The sequence below is a fragment of the Eubalaena glacialis genome, chromosome 19, assembly GCF_028564815.1.
Source record: "Eubalaena glacialis isolate mEubGla1 chromosome 19, mEubGla1.1.hap2.+ XY, whole genome shotgun sequence".
In the NCBI taxonomy this organism is placed as follows: domain Eukaryota; kingdom Metazoa; phylum Chordata; class Mammalia; order Artiodactyla; family Balaenidae; genus Eubalaena; species Eubalaena glacialis.
Window position 1 is genome coordinate 52,449,636 of NC_083734.1, and position 18,892 is coordinate 52,468,527.

Genomic DNA, 18,892 nt, shown 5'->3' on the forward strand with positions numbered 1-18,892 from the left:
AAGAAACAGTCATTTATGTAAAACCTAGATTCAATATTCTTAAATGTTGGTGTGGGTTACTAGTTTTAACTTCTCTGTCTATAATCTGCTTCCACAGTAAATTTACTTTCTGAGAACCGAAGAGCAGGTCCTCTGGCTACAGCCCCCCAATGCTGCAGCCCTTCCATCTTTGCTGTTGCCTGTCACTGAGCTTCTACAGCCTCAGGCTCTCAGAAGTGAAGCAGTGTGTCACACCAAGGCCACCTTTCTCCCAAGTCGGCCTTAGACACAGGCCCCCATGGGGAGGCGGGGGTGGGGCGGGTTCCCACGCCCTGGCAGCCACGTCGGGTGCTTGGTGGGTTAAGGGCACTTCTGCTGATGTCAGGACGTCTATGCCCTGTCCTCTGCGGAGGCAGCGCTCCCGCAGCCCCGACACAGCCGGGCGGTGCTGTCAGGTAGCGATCCGCTCAGTGCCTCTGTGTTAGGTCTGCCTCGGGCTGCACCTCGTGATCCACGAGCATTTGGCCCAGAGCCTTGCAAAGTACCTGAGGCAGAGGAGGCACAAGGAGACAGGGAGACGATGCAGGAACATCTTCATCCCAAGTGAGTCTACTAGAAACTAAATTTCCCAATTCACAGTGATCATTGATAGAAACCTCTATTTCTTAACCAAGCCCCTTGCAGTATGCTGATGTATAAACTGGCAGAAAGCATTAAATGTGGCTGCAGATAATCTGAAGTGTGGTAACACACAATAATAGTCCCCTCAGACTCATATGGGACCTGTCGTCACCACTGGGCACATGAGAGCTCTGCACTGGGGTTAATTAGAATCAGTAACGTTTTTTAAAAATGACATTCAAGACAAACAATTCCACCAACGATTCATTTTTCAAGCTGCTAACCCAGGAATACAAAAAAACAAAACAAAACAAAACCCAACAGATGAGCTACTTCCAATATACTGTTTTGGTTTTGTATTTATCTAAGATATTGACCTTTTAATTGAAATTAGTCTTTGGAAACAGCTTGCATGTAAACATAACTACCAGTGATTCAGAGGACTTTTCAAAGGCACCCAGGCTGAGAAGAGAACAGGTCCAGCTGGGAGCCACCACTCACCCTGAAGGGCACACCCCAGATGCACTTTTACCCAAAGGGGCTTCTCCTGGAGAACCTAGAGGCTCAAACACCAGGAAAACTTTAATCATTAAAAGCTCACTAGAGCCTTCTGGAGGATTTGGGAAGGATCCAGAAAAATCTTCAGATGCGATACACAGCAACCAGATCCAAGAAAGACATCTGCTACCTCTTCCACACGTGTGGATAATGTGGCACTCATGCACTCAGAGCTCACAGGAAGGCTGGCCAAGCAGCTCACACAGGCCCGGAACCACTCGCTCCAGAAGCACGGCTGGAGGTGAGTGGGGGTTACAGGGGGAGCACCTACACCTCTCATTTTCTAAATGAAACTCTGCCATTGTGCTGCTTCTGTTCTCCATATACATATACAAGACTTCTTGATAAAGAGATGAAGGCACTGATAATTTCAGAGGAGTCTTTACCAAGCGACTTTCTGAAAATACCATCTACTTGGTAATAATTCCCGTTCTAGCTTAAAGCAATTTTTATTCTCAATTCAATAACACCTACTTACAGTGGACATTTTTGCAAAGTTCAGAGAGAGACTGAGATCTGTAAAGGAATCAGGTACTGCTTACCCAGCTCATTTCAAAGTTGTTAATGGAGCATCTATCATGCGACAGATACTGTACTAAAAATAGCAGATACAAAGTGGAAGTAGTAATTTTTAATATATAATTTATATAATTCTATATATATCAAATATTAAATAGTAATTTAAAAAGAAGTGGTACCTATTGCTGGGAACTATGAAATCTAGGCCAAGAGAGCAGAAGGAGTCGTCTTTGTTGGAGGAATACTTGTAATCATACCGAGAAACCCTCCCAATATTCCCCCTAGAGGGCGGCTAAAGAGCATGATTATCCTGAGAGTTTGCCTAAATGGACCGTCCACTATTTATTTTAAAGCCATTTAGTTGTTAGCAATCATTTTCTAAAATGCTCTAGAATCATTCTATAACTCAGTAAAGATGCTTAATTAGAAATTATAACCAAATTTCTCCACTATAACTCTTAGATAACTAAAAAAAAGGAGATATTAAAAAATTCTGCAATCCTTTACATCAAGAAGAGAATTTCCATTGGGGGCTACTGTGAATAATGCTGCTGTGAACATCTGTGTACAGGTTTTTGTGTGGACACATGTTTTCAAGTCTCCTGGGTATAAACGTAGGAGTGGAACTGCTGGGTCGTCTGCGGCTCCAAGTTTAACATTTGAGGAACTGCCAGACTGTTTTCCAAGGCGGCTGCACCATTTTACCTTCCCACTAGCACTGTGTGAGGGTTCAAATTCCTCCACATCCTGGCCAGGACGTGTAATTATCTATCTTTTTTATTCTACCCATCCTAGTGGATGTGAAGTGCACCTCAGTGTAGTTTTGATTTGTTTCCCTAGTGACTGATGATGTCCTTTTCTTACCTTATTGTGCTGGCTAGAACTTCTGGTACTATGTTGAGTAAGAATGGTGAGAATGGACAGCCTTGCCTTGTTCCCGACCTTACGGGGAAAACGTGGTCTCTTACCATTAAGGATGATGACAGCTGTAGGTTTACAGATGTTCTTTATCAAGCTGAAGAAGCTCCCCTCTAGCCCTCATTTGCTAAGAGTTGGTTTGTTAGGTTTTTTTAAATCATGAAAGGGTGTTGGATTTTGTCAAAAGCTTTTTTTGTGTCAACTGATATGATCATCTGATTGTTCTTCTTTAGTCTGCTGGTATGATGGATTACATTAATTGAGTTTTTTGAATATTAAGCCAGACTTGCATACCTGGAATAAATCTCACTCAGTCGTAGAACACAATTCTTTTTATGGATTGCTAGAACTGATTTGCTATTATTTTGTTGAGGACTTTTGCATCTAAGTTTGTGAGAGATAGAGGTCTGCAGCTTTTTTTCTTTTCTTTTGTAATGTGTATCCATTTTGGCATCAGGGTAATAATGACCTCATAAAATGAATTGGGAAGTGTTTCCTCCCTGTTCTATTTTCTGGAAGAGACTGTAAAACTGGTGTTAATTCTTTAAATATTTGGTAGAATTCTCTAGTGAAACTAGCTGAGTCTGGAGATTTCCTTTCAGGAACTTTTAAATCACAAATTCAATTTCTTGACTACTCACATTATCTATTTCATCTTGGGTGGATTTGGTAGTTTGTGGTTTTAGAGGAATTGGTCCATTTCTTTGAAGTTGTCAAATTTATGAATGTAAAGTTGTTCATGTTATTCCCTTATTATTCTTTCAATGGCTGTAGGATCCTGAATCTTCTCTTTCTATATTTGTTAGTCTTGCTAGAGATTTATCCATTTTATTGATTACTCCTGAGAATCAGCTTTTTGTTTCATGGATTTTTCTCTTCTTCTGTTTTACATTTCAATGATTTCTGTTCTTATCATCATTTTCTTTCTTCTGATTGCTTTGGGGTTATTTTGCTCTCCTTTTCTAGTTTCTTGAGGTAGTGCCATGGTCTGAATGTTTGTGTTCCCCCAAAATTCACATGTTGAAATCCTAACCCTCAAAGGTGATTGTACTAGAAGGTGGCGCCTTTGGGTGGTGATTAATGCATGAGGGTGAAGCCCTCTTGAATGGGATCAGTGTCCTTACAAAAGCAGCCTGAGAGCTCTCTGACCCCTTCCACCATGTGAGGACACAGCGAGAAGGCCTGGCCATGAACTAGGAAAAGGGCCCTCACCTGATCAAGCTGCACCGTGATCTTGGACTGTCCAGCCTCCAGAACTGAGAGAAATAACTTTCTGTTGTTTAGAAGCTACCCAGTCTGTAGTATTTTGTTACAGTAGCCCAAATTGATTAACACAGGGAGGAACTTATAATTTGATACTTTTCCTATTTTCTAGCATAAGGATCTAGTGCTATAAATTTCCCTTTCAATTGCTTTAGCTGCATCTTTTTTTTTTTTTTTAATTTTTGGCTGTGTTGGGTCTTCGTTAGTGCGCGCGGGCTTTCTCTAGTTGCGGTGAGCAGGGGCTACTCTTTGTTGCGGTGCGTGGGCTTCTCACTGCGGTGGCTTCTCTTGTTGCAGAGCATGGGCTCTAGAGCACAGGCTCAGTAGTTGTGGCACACGGGCTTAGTTGCTCCACGGCATGTGGGATCTTCCTGGACCAGGGATCGAACCCATGTCCCCTGCAATGGCAAGCGAATTCTTAACCACTGCACCAGCAGGGAAGTCCTAGCTGCATCTTATCAGTACTGACATGTGGTACATTCATTTTTGTTTTTTTTTCTATTTATTTTTTAATTGAAGTATAGTTGATATACAACGTCGTATTCATTTCTGCTATACAGCAAAGTGATTCAGTTATACATATATATACATTTTTTTCTTATATTCTTTTTGACTATGGTTTATCATAGGATATTGAATATAGTTTCCTGTGCTATACAGTAGGACCTTGTTGTTTATCCATTCTATATATAATAGCTTACATCTGCTAACCCCAACTTCCTACTCCATCCCTCCCCCTCCCCCCTCCCCCTTAGCAACCACAAGTCTGTTCTATACGTCCATGAGTCTGTTTCTGTTTCGTAGATAGGTTCATTTGTCACATTTTAGATTCCACATATAAGTGACATCATACGGTATTTATCTTTCTCTTTCTGACTTACTTCACTTAGTATGGTAATCTCTAGTTGCATCTATGTTGCTGCAAATGGCATTATTTCCTTCGTTTTTATGGCTGAGTAGTATTCCATTGTACGTATGTACCACATCTTCTTTATTCATTCATCTGTTGATGTACATTTAGGTTGCTTCCATGTCTTGGCTATTATGAATAGTGCTGCTATGAACATAGGGGTACATGTATCTTTTTGAATTATAGTTTTTCTGTATATATGCCCAGAAGTGGAACCGCTGGATCATATGGTAATTCTATTTTTAGCTTTCTGATGTACATTCATTTTCATTCAGTTAATGTATTTTCTTTAATTTCCCTTGAGACTTCTAACCCATCAATTATGTGTTCATTTTTTTTTTTCTGAGATTTTTCTGTTATCTTTTTATCACTGACTTCTAGTTGATTCTACCATGGTCAAAGAGCACACTTGTGTGGTTTCAATTATTTAAAATATGTTGAGGTTTGCTTTATGACCCAGGATATGATGTATCTTGATGGATGCTCTATGGACACTTGTGTATTTTGCTGCTGCTGTTGGTTGGAGTGTTCAGTTACTGTCAATTAGATCTTTATGATTGACATTCAACAGATATAACTGTTTCATCTTCAAAAAAAGATAGCTTAATTTCCTTTTTCCCAGTCTGTATACCTTCTGTTTTTTTCCCTTGCCATATTGCAAAAGTCTTACTGTATAATGTGGAGGAGGACTAGTGAGAACTAATATCTTTTCCTTGCTTCTGACCCCAGTGTTAAGAAAAACCACTTACCTTCTTGTTCCTCCCCTCAAGTGGGCTGGTAACTTCCCACCTGCCCTTCTCCCTGTGCATGGCTCTGTGATCACCCAGTTTAGTGCTGCCATTTTTCTGGTTGCCACCAGAAACACCATGGTCTGTGCTACCACAGATCCTTTGCGAGAGAACATCGGGCCATTACCTCCACAGCCTCTAGCTGTTGGAGGAGAGGTCCTCCTGTGATAGCAAGCAGGACCATGCAGATGGGTCCTGCTGGGAACCACAGTACCCTCACGATATCCCATGGTGTTGGTCATGATCTGTGGTCCAGAACATTAAGCAATTTCTGGCATATTTTAAAATAGATGAAATTAGAAAAAAAAAATTAAATTCTAAGACTTAACTCGAAGAAGCTCCCAGTTTTATGATGGCTGCAAATAGTATACTATATTCATGGATTTGGATGAATAATTTTTACTTTGTTTCTTTTTACATTTCATACAAATCAACCAAAGATTAAACATATTCAGTGAATCATAGACACATCTAAGGAAGACAACTAAAGGTAGTTTATTCAAATGTAGTTATTTATGAGACCAAATCCATAAATAATTACTAAGCAGCTACTTCATATGAAGCATCCTTGATAGGTTTACATAATAGACTTAAATACAGCTGACAACGCCAATAGAAGAGATACTGCAAGACAATACATAATTAATTGTCAAATTAATTGCATAAAAATTTGCTATATGAGGTCAGCTGAGAAAGATTTCGGGCTCAGGGAAGTAGAATTTTAGTTATACCCTGAAAGTTGACTGTATTAATGATACAATTTGCTTGTCTGTGGATTTCATTTAATCTACAGACAAGAGGTGAGAGTTCCTGAATTTTTTATGCAGCGAAATCACTTTTCTTTCACCCAAAGCTTTCAAATTCCAGGACTAGGAATAGTAAAAGGTGCCAACAGAAAAAAACTGGATCTCCCGGTACAAACCGCAGAAGGGATTGTTCACAGGTGCATAGCAGCAAAGAGTTTGGAGACGCTTAAGTACCATCCTGTGTTGCACAGGCTGATGACTGGACTAAATGTAAAAGTGCTCTGCAAACCAGAAAGGGTCGCACAAATAAAAGGCGGTAGTAGGTAGTGTCCATCAGCTAAGGCCGTCAGGTGCTCTGGCCTCCCCTGACGCTGCCTCTCCACCTTGCACGGCCCCCTCCTCTCTCACCAGCTCTCAGTGGCGGTAAGGGTCCTGATCGTCCAGAGGCTGCTTTTCTCATCAGCACGTTTCTGTGACCCTTTCCACTTTCTGGTTAGCACGTCAGCTCCCAGAGCACTTGGAGGACCAGGCTCCCATTCCACTCTTCATTTCCATCATGGCTTTATTTTCCCCAGCCGGGCACTCTGGGTGGCTGTGTGCAGCCCAATGAAAGGGATTTCTGCTGTATTTGTTTACAGGTTAACCCCCACTTACTCTTCTATAAACAGTGGAAATGGCAGCATTTCTCCTTAAATTACAAATGTGTGTGTGCTGTGGGGGGACTGTTTCAACTACATAATAGGTTTCTTATCGATATTTGTTTTGAAAATGTTCACTCTTATGAATTCTTACAGCTTGCTATACAGCTTGCTATACATAGAGTATAAGGTACAGAGGGGTGAACTTGGCCCGCGTTCATTAAAGAAAAGGGCATGGACCTGCGCAGAGTGTGTGCAGAGAAGCAAGCAGGCAAGGTGGTTCACCTCTGAAGCCGGAGGCGGCGCAGCGGGAAGGCGGGGCTCCCCTGAAGACCTGCCATCAGGACAGCCCCCTGCTCACCCATGTGCCCGAAGCCAGGTGTCCTGCAACCACCACAACCAGCCCTCCCCAGGAAGCACGTGGAGGTATTCTTCTTTAAAGAGAGTTACTGATGTGTCTGGGGAAAACTAGGGTGGCTAGCGTAGTCACCGGATCCCAGAGGTAGAATGCTCTCTGCACTGTAAGCAAGGGCGCCCCGGGAAGCCACCTGCCTTCCCCGCCATGGGCACATGGCAACAATGGGTAGCTTCCCTTCAAATTAATATCATTTAAAAAGTAAAGAGAAAATAAATAAGGTTACCACATAACAGACTTCCTGTTTCCCTACTACCTACAAATGGTAACTATGAAGCTATAGAAGAGAAAGAATGGAGACATGAAAAAAATTATAACGTGAAAGCTAGAGATGGACAAGCCTGAGCTCCGTGTAGAGTCAGCACTGCGGACCCCTGTTTTGTAGCGTGAACATCCCGACAGCAAGTCCACGGAGAATGTTCACAAATTCACACACACAAACTCCATTTAGTAAGCAGTCATCCAAGACACATACCTTTCTATAGATAACCTTAGAATTAACTTGTGATATTCAAAAATCACAGACAGACATTGTAACACTACAAATATTAACCTTAACACAGAGTGTCGACTTCTGTTGGGTTGGCCAAAAGCTTCGTTTGGGTTTTTCCATAAGATGTTACAGAAAAACCCAAACGAACTTTTTGGTCAGTCCAATATTTCGAATTCCACGGACATCCACACAACGTGCTATCTACAACAGTAGCAAAGGAACCACAGGTTTCAAAATATGAATTCTCTAGTTCTATGGGATGCACATTTGACATTTTTTGAAGAAACCTGAAGATTTTGATGTTAGTCATTTTTGTCACAATTAAACACTTGCCATAAAATTTAGCCACAGTGATGAATACATGAGAATAATGTGTCATAAATATCAAGTCGAATACAGGATTTCAAACGGAAAATAGAGTGGTTAAGTCACTGCGAATTCAGTGATGCTGCAGGACCAAGCCTGTTTCTGTGAAAATGAGTATCCGCTGGACAAGGTCCTGAGCTGCTGGACGCTACTGCTGGAGCCAGCGGGAGTGGTTCACACAAGGAAGTTAACAGAATGTCAGATCAAAACATGATTCGCGGAACTGCCCTGGTGGTCCAGTGGTTAAGACTCCGTGCTTCCACTGCAGGGGGCATGGGTTCAATCCCTGGTCAGGGGACTAAGAACCTGCACGCCGCGCGGCACAGCCAAAAAAAAAAAAGCAAAACAAAACATGATTCACTTGGAGGCATCATGAGAAAAGCCTTGCCAAGTGCAAACAGGCAGTAAGAGGAGAGAATGATGCCACCAGAGTGATGGCCTGAACCTCAATAACAGACTCCCCCAAAGCATATCGACCATCCTTGGGGGAAGACATCGTCCCACCACCACTGTGGCTGCCACCGAGAAACTATCTGGGCTCCCATCCCACACCAACGAGGATGATCATGCTGAGGATCAAGTCTTACTGGGATACAGCTCAGCCCCATCAGTCTCTGTAAAAGAAAGGCATTCCTGTTCCCACCACCAGACATCAACTCACCTCTCTGCCTCCACAGAAACAGAGGAAAAGGCTGAGATTTGACCCCTGCTTCATTGCTGTCTTCAGTGAAGAGAAGAATCGTAACTGCCCGTGGGAAATATCCAATGGAAGTAGAACTAATGGATAAAACTTAGTAAAGACTATTTCAAAGAGAATCCACTGAAGATTTAGTCTCCTCTTCTAGTTACAAAGATTTTATATCCAAGATAAAAGTTGTTGCAAAAAAAAAAAGAAATCTGAATTCTCTTTTTCTCTTTCTCTCTTAACATATATACTGTGTACTGTGGATATAAATACTCCTTCTCTGGCTTTTATCATGAATTCTTGGCTATGGCTACAACAAGGCCACCTTCTCATCTATCGCAAGAAGTAAGGGTGATATAGTTTAGTGAAAACAGCCTAAAATTCCATATCCAAACTGTCCATAATGCATGTGGACAAAATGAAGACAATAACACATGCAATATAGCTGACACTCACTGTCAGACAGTCCAATACTCATCCCAACTCCACTCCCTTTTGCCACCCCGCCAACTATGAGGGGCGGGGCACATCGCATATGACGCAGATTTAGCTAATGAGATATAAGGGGAAGTCTGCACTTGCTTTCCTAACAAGAGAGACAAATGCGATAACTCTGCCCTGTCCCCACCTCATCCAGACTCAACATGGAAGAATGCACTGTAACCATCACGGTAAAACATCAGAGTGGAAAGATTAAACACAGTCTGGGTCCCTAATGGTACTGCTGAATAATTAAATCATTTGCCTCAGAGATCTTAGCGAAAATGACAAACTGCTACTTGTTTAGAAAGCAATAGTGAGATTTTTCATTACTTTCAGCTAAAAGCAGTCCAAATGCAAACACTTAAAGCCTGAGAAAAATGACTCCCATACATCAGTTCTTAGGTTGTTATTTGAGGATTTGCCCTAGCAGAACAAAGGAGAAAACTGAGAAAGAGACAGAGGTGGGATCTAGAAAACAGTGGATGCTTCCAGGAGAGTGATAAGGAGAAATCCCAGGATGACAGCTTTGGAGCAGGCCCGTTTAGAACAGCTGATTGAAGCAGGCAGTGGAGAGCTGGGAAAGAAGAAACTTTGGGAAGAGGCATATTCTGAGATTCAATACTACCCTTGCAAATTTAGGAACTGAGGAAATGTTAAAGATCTAATTCAATAAGAAAAGAGAAAATCTTCAGGAAAATCAAAGAAACAAAAACTGTTATAAAAATGGAAAGCATAGCACCCTATTTAGCCATTCAATGAACAATATTTACATGGTCATAATCAGGGAGTTGAAGTTTAATATTTGTCATTTTTTAGAATCAACTCATACACAAAGCATGGGGACTTAATTATGGTCAGAGACTAGAGAATAATCATAAAAGTGCAGATGACAGAAGTTGGAAAGGTCCAGAGGTAAAAGAAAGTCCAAGGAAGCTGAGAACCTAAAGCCAGAAGATAGTACTGATTACTGACGAAACTAGAAATAAAAATGTCAGGGTATTATTTCAAATTGCAAAGGTTACAAAGTATAGGGAATCCAAATATAGTGACACAACTAAATGGCAGTGGGAAAACAGGAGGGGGCAGTTAGTGACTCATCCTCTTCAATTTCTCTTTAGAATTCACAATTTAATACAAACAACAAATATGACTTAAAACTATGTAACATGTCTCTTTACTATCAAAGTCCTATATAATTTCTCCAATTCTTTAAATGGAATTTACTAATGGCAACTCTGTTTTTGGTTTATACAGTAGCAGAAAGCCTGATAACCTAAAATTTATGAATCAAGCAATAGTAGTAATAAGCATATTATTTACATTTATAGAGATACTCATAGAGGAACTAGAAATATAAACAGTTAAAATAGGTTCCCTATAGTAGCAGAGTCTTGGCCAAGGAGGTGTGGGCCAGGGCATATTTCATTCATTATAAACCCTTGGTACTATTTAATTTTTAAAATCATGGCATATACTAATTTAGTAAAAATAAAAATATTTATCTTAAAAAAAAACATGGAAAGCAGAGAGAATTGAAGACTTTCCTTAATTTTCAAATTACAAAGCAATATGACACAAGGAAACATGTAGAGACCATTACTGAGGGACAGATATGCATTTTTCCTGGCTATGATGAAGTTTCAATTGTGTGCAGTAATTTATGCCATGCTTTCATGGAGGCATCTTCTACTTCACCTGCAGTATTCCTTTGAGATGGAAGCCCACAATAAGTAAACCTCCTGGTCCCAGCAGGAGCACTGTGCAACGGAGAATATGAAAGCTGATAATCCTTTCTTAAAATTTATGTCACTCATATTTGTGTTAATGTTTATTACTTGGAGGCTTTCTGGTCCAGGTAACTATTTTTTTGCATTATATTTAATCATTTTTACCTTGTTTATTTTTTAAACTCTGGCACAAACCATTTTACCCGCCAGTTTCTTTCAGTTTCATGTTATCATCTACCCAATAAAAGTGTTAAAATGTATCATAAATTTACAAAGAATCTGGCCAACTGTAGACAGGGAAAGAATTTTTTAAAAGAATAAACCTAAGAGGCCACACAGGATTGCTATTTCTACAGCAGATAAAAAAATGACTAACATGAACATTAAGATATTAGCTGGGAGCCAATTTTATCATTTTAATTTCCGCTGTTGATGCAAGAGACCAGCTGAACAACAGCCTATAATAGTAAGTGTAATGGAAAACTGTAAGACTTATCTGCACTGTAATTAAGAAAAGAATGAAGATAAAAGTCAGAGCTAATTATAAAACATATGGTATAACTTTGCATTGCCATCTATTTGCCACTTCAGATAACATATTTTTCATTTATTCTCCTCCATGAGGAATCAGTCAATTAAACATTTCCCTCCTCGCCCCAAAAAGATGCATGGAAAACTTTTTTGTCGCATTCAATGAAATGAACAGTTTCTTAGGCTGATTAATCCTTGGCAACATACAGAGAACATTTACAGAACCGACAGAGCAGATACTCCCAAGTGCTAGAGCGTAAGAGGGAAATGCTTGTCTTCTGCTGAGAAGGGTGGGAGAAGGGCTATATTTAACATGTTTTAATTAACAAAGGCTGATGTATTGGTCTTTCCTTAACCACCCTGAAGCTCATAAGTTGGGGATAAATATCAGGCTGGATTCTTTGGCATTTTTATTTACACATTTTAAATGGAAAACAAAAAAAATGTTTTTTCAATATTTATTACTTGATGCAAGGAAAAGCAATTACCTCTTGGTGCTTTGAGTTTTTAGCACTCATAAGATAACCTATCCCTTGGACAAACTTAGATGAAATGCCTAAAAGCAAGGTAAAAATTTAATGATATAAAACTTGACCTTTCCCTTCTCTTATTCTAGGATGCAAATAATAATAATAACCATAACAACTTGTGGCACTGGGATAAAGGGTAATTTATCAGTCACTCTGGTGCAAAGTTCTGCATAAGGGCCTAATTTATAAATATTTTAACTTATAAAATATTTATAAATTAACTGTATGACATGTTAAATTCTCCCAAGTAGAATTTCAAATTTTATTGCTGATTATTTCAGCAATATCCTCTGATGAAATGTGAAAAACATAACAATACATTAAAGTTGGATAGACCCAAAAAGGCTTGAGGAAACATGTACTCAGTGCCATTTCTGTTCCTGAATTGAGAATTTCCTGCACTGCAATCAGTTGGAATTCATGACCCCCTGGAGGCTGCAGAATATTTTATTCTCACTCTTGTGCAGGCCACAGAATGGAGGCCTCTTAACTGAAAGTGCCTCTTCAATTTCTCTTTAGAATTCACTGTTTAATTCAAACATCAAATATTAATTAAAACAACCAAGTAAAATGTTTCTTCACTATCAGAGCACTACACAGGCTCTCCAGTTCTTTAAATGGAAGGCACCAACGGCAGCTGTAGCTGTTTTGTTTTCTGTATTTAGCGTAGTAGGGGTTTTTTCCAACACAAAAGACAAAAAAAAAATGAGGGCAATAACTAAGATGCGGGTGGAACTGAAGACTGCCCAGACACGGGTCCATTTCTCCGAAAATAAATGTGTCTGCTTTATTTTCACATTTATCTCAAAGGCAGAGCCCAATGAAGCACAATTCAACTCTATTAATTTTATCACTTAATTAAAAATCAGATTAAAAATGACACTGGGTAAAACGAGATGTAACAATAAGCCCAAGAGCTTGTCCTGAGTCCTTTCCAAGTTCTTTGTCTTGGACCCCACCACCTTGCCCTGAGCACTCTGAGCCTGCCCCACCCAAAGAAACAAAACCACAGCTCCAGGCCAACAGTCCCCCACCCCCACGCCCACCCCCACCCCAAAGTGTGTTCAGGGCCTCACCTCCAGCTCCTGCTCCCTCTGCAGGGCGAACTGCTTGAAGGACTTGACAATGAGACCAGCGTTGGAGCAGTCGTAGACGAATATGGAGGGGCTGCCCATCCATGTCTGCAGGTCGTATATAGACAGAGGGATGTACTGAGTGTAGTTCTGGAAAAGAAAACAGTGCATGTTTGTGACTCACACCTGGCGAACTCTGCCTGCTCACCAGCACCTGCGCCTCCAAGAGGGTCCCATGCACGGGGCCCGCTGCACAGAGCGTTCCTGAGCTGCCGTCTCTACCCACTGTGAACAGCAGCAAACTAACCTCCCCACCATCTGCCCACACGCTGTTTCATCAGGTAGAACCGGGCGGTGGCACAGTTCAACCCCGAGCTCCTCTCCTCCCCTGTTCAGCTCTCACTGCCCCCTGGGAGCGCACTCACTCCACTGAGGGATTTGCCTCCACGTGTCCCACCACGGGGCCTTCACAACCACCCTTCCTCTCCCACCCCCTTGCAGCCAAACCACAGCTTTCTCTTATAAATCCCAAGGCTACGCATGCTACTCACACCATTCCTGCTCACCATTTACTCCTCAACTTCTCTGGGCTTATACAGCAGAACACGTTCCTCGATTATAAAGAAGATGAGCTCAGAAAAGTTGATCGGGTCCTCAAATGTGCATGTTTTCCCTGTTGCCCCTTTAATTTCAGAGCTACCCATAAGCACTTTATCCTCTAGATGATTTAGATCACGTTGAAGGAGTACAAATAGATTTGGCTCCGTAATTTTTTTTTCAAATCACAGAACAATAACATATTAACATGAATCTGCTAAGTGAAATATTTTTCTGGACACACTGTACTCTTCAGTACTTGAAAACACTCCAGCGATTACTGGTAAACATAGAGAGGAATGGTCCTCATCTCACCAGAGAAATGACTAAAATCCTCACTCAAAGGTAACATTTTTAAGCAATTCTTCTGCACAGAACGCCATCACTTATATTTATCTTTCCTCAGGCACCAATAGTTTAAGTAGTGACACTCTAGCAGAAATCAATTCTGTGCACTTACAATAAAGGTGACTGTTTCCTCAAAGCTAAGCCACAAACACTGCCTCTGGTATTGCCAAGAGGATTGTTTCTAATGCAAAGGGGAAAAGGAACAGAAGACAGAAAGACCAAACCAGGCCTGGAGAAGACTGTCATCAAGGTGGTGGCGGCAGAGGCCTTCTTGATATGCACACACGTCACCAGATGCAAGTCCCATCCCAGACGGGGGAGGATGTGCTGACAGCACAGGTGTGGTGGGGCTGCAGACATGTCTATCACGAGGGGACCACCCTCTGCTTACGCTGTGCCATTTCACCTTGCTAAACTGCCATCACCTGGTGTCTTGTTCTTCGTCACTGCACGAGTAAGACAACACTTGGATATGCTCTCTCTAAGTAAACTCTCACAGAAGGATTCTAAAGACGGCAGTTCTTCCCTAATGAATCTATAAAGGCAGTGCCCAATCAAAATACCATCAGGGGTTTCCTTAATGGAATCTGACAAGCTGATTCTAAAGTTAATGCTGAAGAGAAAGGTATAAGAATAGCACACACACACAAAAAAACTGTAAAGAAGGAATAATGAGTGGGGACTCAACGCTAGCAGATATTAAATACACTATAAATCTATGGTAATTACAGGATGGTACTGGGGAAGGCAAGACAAACAAATCAACAGGAGGGAAAGCCCAGAAACAGAGCCACATATGTAACTGTAATGAAGGTGGCATTTTAACTCAGTGAAGAAAGAAGGAACAATTCAACAAGTGATACTTGTAAAATCCAACTAACCATTCAATACTGCCATCTGAGATTCCACACACAATCAGGACAGATTTTAAAAATAAATACGAAAGCAGAATAAAAGATTTAAAAATTTATTTTGGTGTAAGAAAGACCTTCTTAAACATATAAAACCCAGAAATGTTAAAGAAAAATAGAACAACGTAAAGATTAAATAATTCTGATAAAAACACATACCCGTGACAAGCAATTTAAGAGTAAAGTAGGTACAACATATGTGACATAGGCTTTATATTTAGAATGTGTGTGTGTATATAAGCTTCTGCTGCAGATCAACAAAGACAAAACAACAAAAACAATATATAATAGGCAAAAGCTTCACACAGGCAATTCACAGAAGAAACATGAATGATCAACAACTATGAAAGTTTCACGCTCTCGATTAATCATGGAAATGCAAATTACAATGAGAATCAGCCATCTACCTATCTTCATCCAGCAAACTGGAAAGAAATTTTAAGTATGAATAATACCCCATGCTGACCACAATGTTCAACAGGGGGCTGGCTTATCGTTGGTGCAAGTATAAATTGAGAAAGCTATTTTTGGAAGGCAATTTGGGTGGGTCTTAAAATTTTTACTGTACATACCTTTGCCTTCTAGGTGTCCATCCTATAGAAATACTTGCATTTGTATACAGAAATGTACATACAAGGATGTATAATACTTTCACTGGTAAAAACCTGTAAGCTGTCTACATGCTACTGTGGAAAAGACTGCCAGTCTAACACCTATTTTTCCCCTCTTCATCCTCAATGCAAGTTTAGCTGAGCACAGTTCCCAGTTTCCTTTGCAGCTAACTCTGATCTTGCAGCCCAATTCTGGCCAATGGGACATGATCAGAAATGTGTCTAAATTATAAGTGCCGCCCTCTTTCCCTTCCCGGGAGGAAATGTGAACATGGCAGAGGACATAAGCAGGGGGACAACAGAGCTGTGTGATGGAAGGGGCCTGGGCCCCATGTCATGACGATGCCACAGCAGTCCCAGACGGCCCACAGGGACTATCACAGCCAATCTTGGATCCTAATATATCCAATATGAAGGGATCATTAAGCAAAGGGGGCCCATACACCCACGTTATGGAACACCATGCAAGGTTATTTATATGCACTGACATGGAGAGATGTCAGAGGCTTGTCATGATTTTAAAAATGCAAGTCTTAGAATCTCACATATAATATCCTGTTTTGTGTGTAAAGCACCACATGCCCAGCACTTAAGCTGAATGAAATGAGGACTCAGCAGAAATGTGCTGAGTGAAAGGTCCTATAAATGGTGCTGAAAGAAGAACACAGGACTGCTAAGGGCTGCTTTCTCTGACTGGGGAGGTGACAGGGGTGTGGGGTGGTAAGAAAGTGTCATATCTATTTCTTTTAAAACTTCTGTTCTCTTGGAACCTTTTAGAATAGAAATTACTTGTATTTTTTAAAAGACAAAATGCACACAACTATTAAAAGGAGGGAGGAAAAGGGTAAGCTCCAGGGTTCACTATAACATACTTTATGTTCGGTCAGTGTTTCTTAATGAGCAGGTATTACATGTTATCGGTACAAGTAAAAAGGCTTCAGCACATGCTGCATTGGACAGAGCAGGACACAAGTCAGCGCCTCTCCGGGCACAGCAGGGAAGAGCGCTCCTCTCCGGCCCTCTGCCCAGCAGCCTCCCTCCCCTTGTTCACCTGCAGCCCCCACTGCTACGGGGGAGAAAAGGGCCAAAAGGAACCCTTTAATTGGGCAGGGACACCCTTACACTGAGAGGAGAAAGGATTTTAGCACCAGCCTGGGAAATCATCACATTTTTATATGCCAGCCACACTCTGCTGTTTATCTGCTTCCCACAAGGTTCTAGCTCAGTGAGGAGCGGCCGAACATGGCTGGGGCAGTTCTGACCCCATTCCCGCCACCACGTCATCCAAGTGACTGCTGGGAAAGGGCGATGCTGTCATCTTTGCTGCCTTCTAGGTACAGCCCCAGGAGGCCCCAAAGGCAGCAAAGCAGCACGCAATAAAATATATTTTAACTGTGTTTTGAGGTCTGGCCTTTTGAACTGAAATGTAATTTTTAGATTTCGCCCAAATCAAAAGTTACTTTCTAAATTTCTGAGATACAAAGGTAATTAATGGTGACTCATTAAAATAATAAAGCACTAATCCATCAGGAAACTCATTAAGGGTTTTCCCTTTCGTTCCCTGTGCCACCGGCTGCCACGGAAATGGTTCAAGTGGAGTTGTCAGCCACCCAGTCCCACTGGAGGGCAGAAGCACCTCCATTTTCTAATGCTTGTCCAAGGGGCAGCATGCAAGGAGCTTTCGGAATTGGTCTTTAGCCTCATGATTTTTAGTTGTGAGAGGGTCTGGCACCTTATACCGTTCACAGGGATGCTCAGCCAGAGAAAATGGCTTGGACCCACACCTCCACACAGATGGGCTGCATGGTGGGTGGCAGCCTCTGAGCAGCAAGGGCCTCTGTGGCTGAAGTGGAGATACCCCAGCACTGTGGACGTTTGAGGCTGGTCAGTCAGTGTGGGGCTCATCCCAGGCACTGCATCAGGCTTGGCAGCAGCCCTGCCAACAGCACTTCCCCCTTTCTGCCCAGTTGTGACAACCAAAAAGGTCTCTGGACACTGCCAAATGCACCCTGAGGGGGAACCTCCCCTGGTGAGAACCAATGCCTTTGAGGAGAGATGATTTCATTTAAAGCAGTAGCTGTATATCTGTAGTTTAGTAAGCCCGTGAAACTTGGAAGTCTGTTTTCCTTAGGGATACAAAATCAACTCTATTAAACCATATTGAGGAAAATGGCCTTTGAGAACGAATCCTTATTAGAACACGAGCAGGTGGATCTCATTTCCCATCTCAGAAGGATCCTGGGAAGTTTGTCAAGCTTCGGGCCAGAATCACGGTCCTGCAAACCTGCAAAGGGAGGCCTGCAGGATGACAGCCCTGGTGCTGCAGTGAGTGAACAAGAGAACAGAGACAACACCCGAAGTGCAACTGTTTCCACCCCGTGCAATTATCCCTGTGTCTTCTAGGCTGAACCAACCTACAAAAGCTGGAGAAGTCAAAGTCCCCCACGCACTGAAGGCTGCCAGAAACACTCCACAGCCTTTCAGGCAATGGTTTGGTTTCTTCCCCCACCAAAAACTACGAGCACAGAGAATTCCTAATCAAAGCATCTTTCCATTCTCTTGAAAAAACATATTCAAGGCCATGTTTTCATTTCAAACAAAGAAACAGAAATAGGTTTTAGATAATTTATTCATTACACTCCACTTTATCTGTCAGGTTATATTAAACATCAAACAAAAAAAGCCACATGCTTCATCAGACTGTCATCACAGCTGAGTCAACCACAGAGGCAGCCAAGCACTGAGCCCTGGGACAGGAGCTCGGAGGAAGGGCACTTTGTTCTCCAGGTAAAGCCAGCCACCTCCTAAGAAGCAACTCTCCATCTCCGAGCAGATTCTAAGTTCAGACAGTCCCTGACTCCCGATGGTTCAACTTATGAGTTTTTGACTTTACATGGTGCAAAGCAACACGCATTCAGTAGAAACCATACTTTGAATGTTGTTCTTTCCCAGGCTAGCGATACGCGGTCCGATCCTCTCCCGTGATGCTGGGCAGTGGCAGCGAGCACAGCCCCCAGTCAGCCCGAAATCACGAGGGTGAACAACTGATACACTTACCACCATCCTGGACCCAGACAACCATTCTGTTTTTCACTGTCAGTACAGTATTCAATAAAAATTACATGAGAGAGTCAACACTTTATTATAAAATAGTCTCTGTGTTAGATGATTCCACCCAACTG

General features: G+C 41.7%; 1 protein-coding gene across 2 annotated transcripts in view; it reads right to left on the reverse strand.

The window, feature by feature from the left end:
• Nucleotides 1-18,892, reverse strand: part of RPTOR (regulatory associated protein of MTOR complex 1) — a 338,586-nt gene that overhangs the window by 158,602 nt on the left and 161,092 nt on the right. For both annotated transcript variants that reach the window (XM_061174664.1, XM_061174663.1), the window contains exon 5: nt 13,247-13,393. In XM_061174664.1, the coding sequence (XP_061030647.1) occupies nt 13,247-13,393 (147 nt within the window). The remainder of the gene's footprint in view (nt 1-13,246; nt 13,394-18,892) is intronic.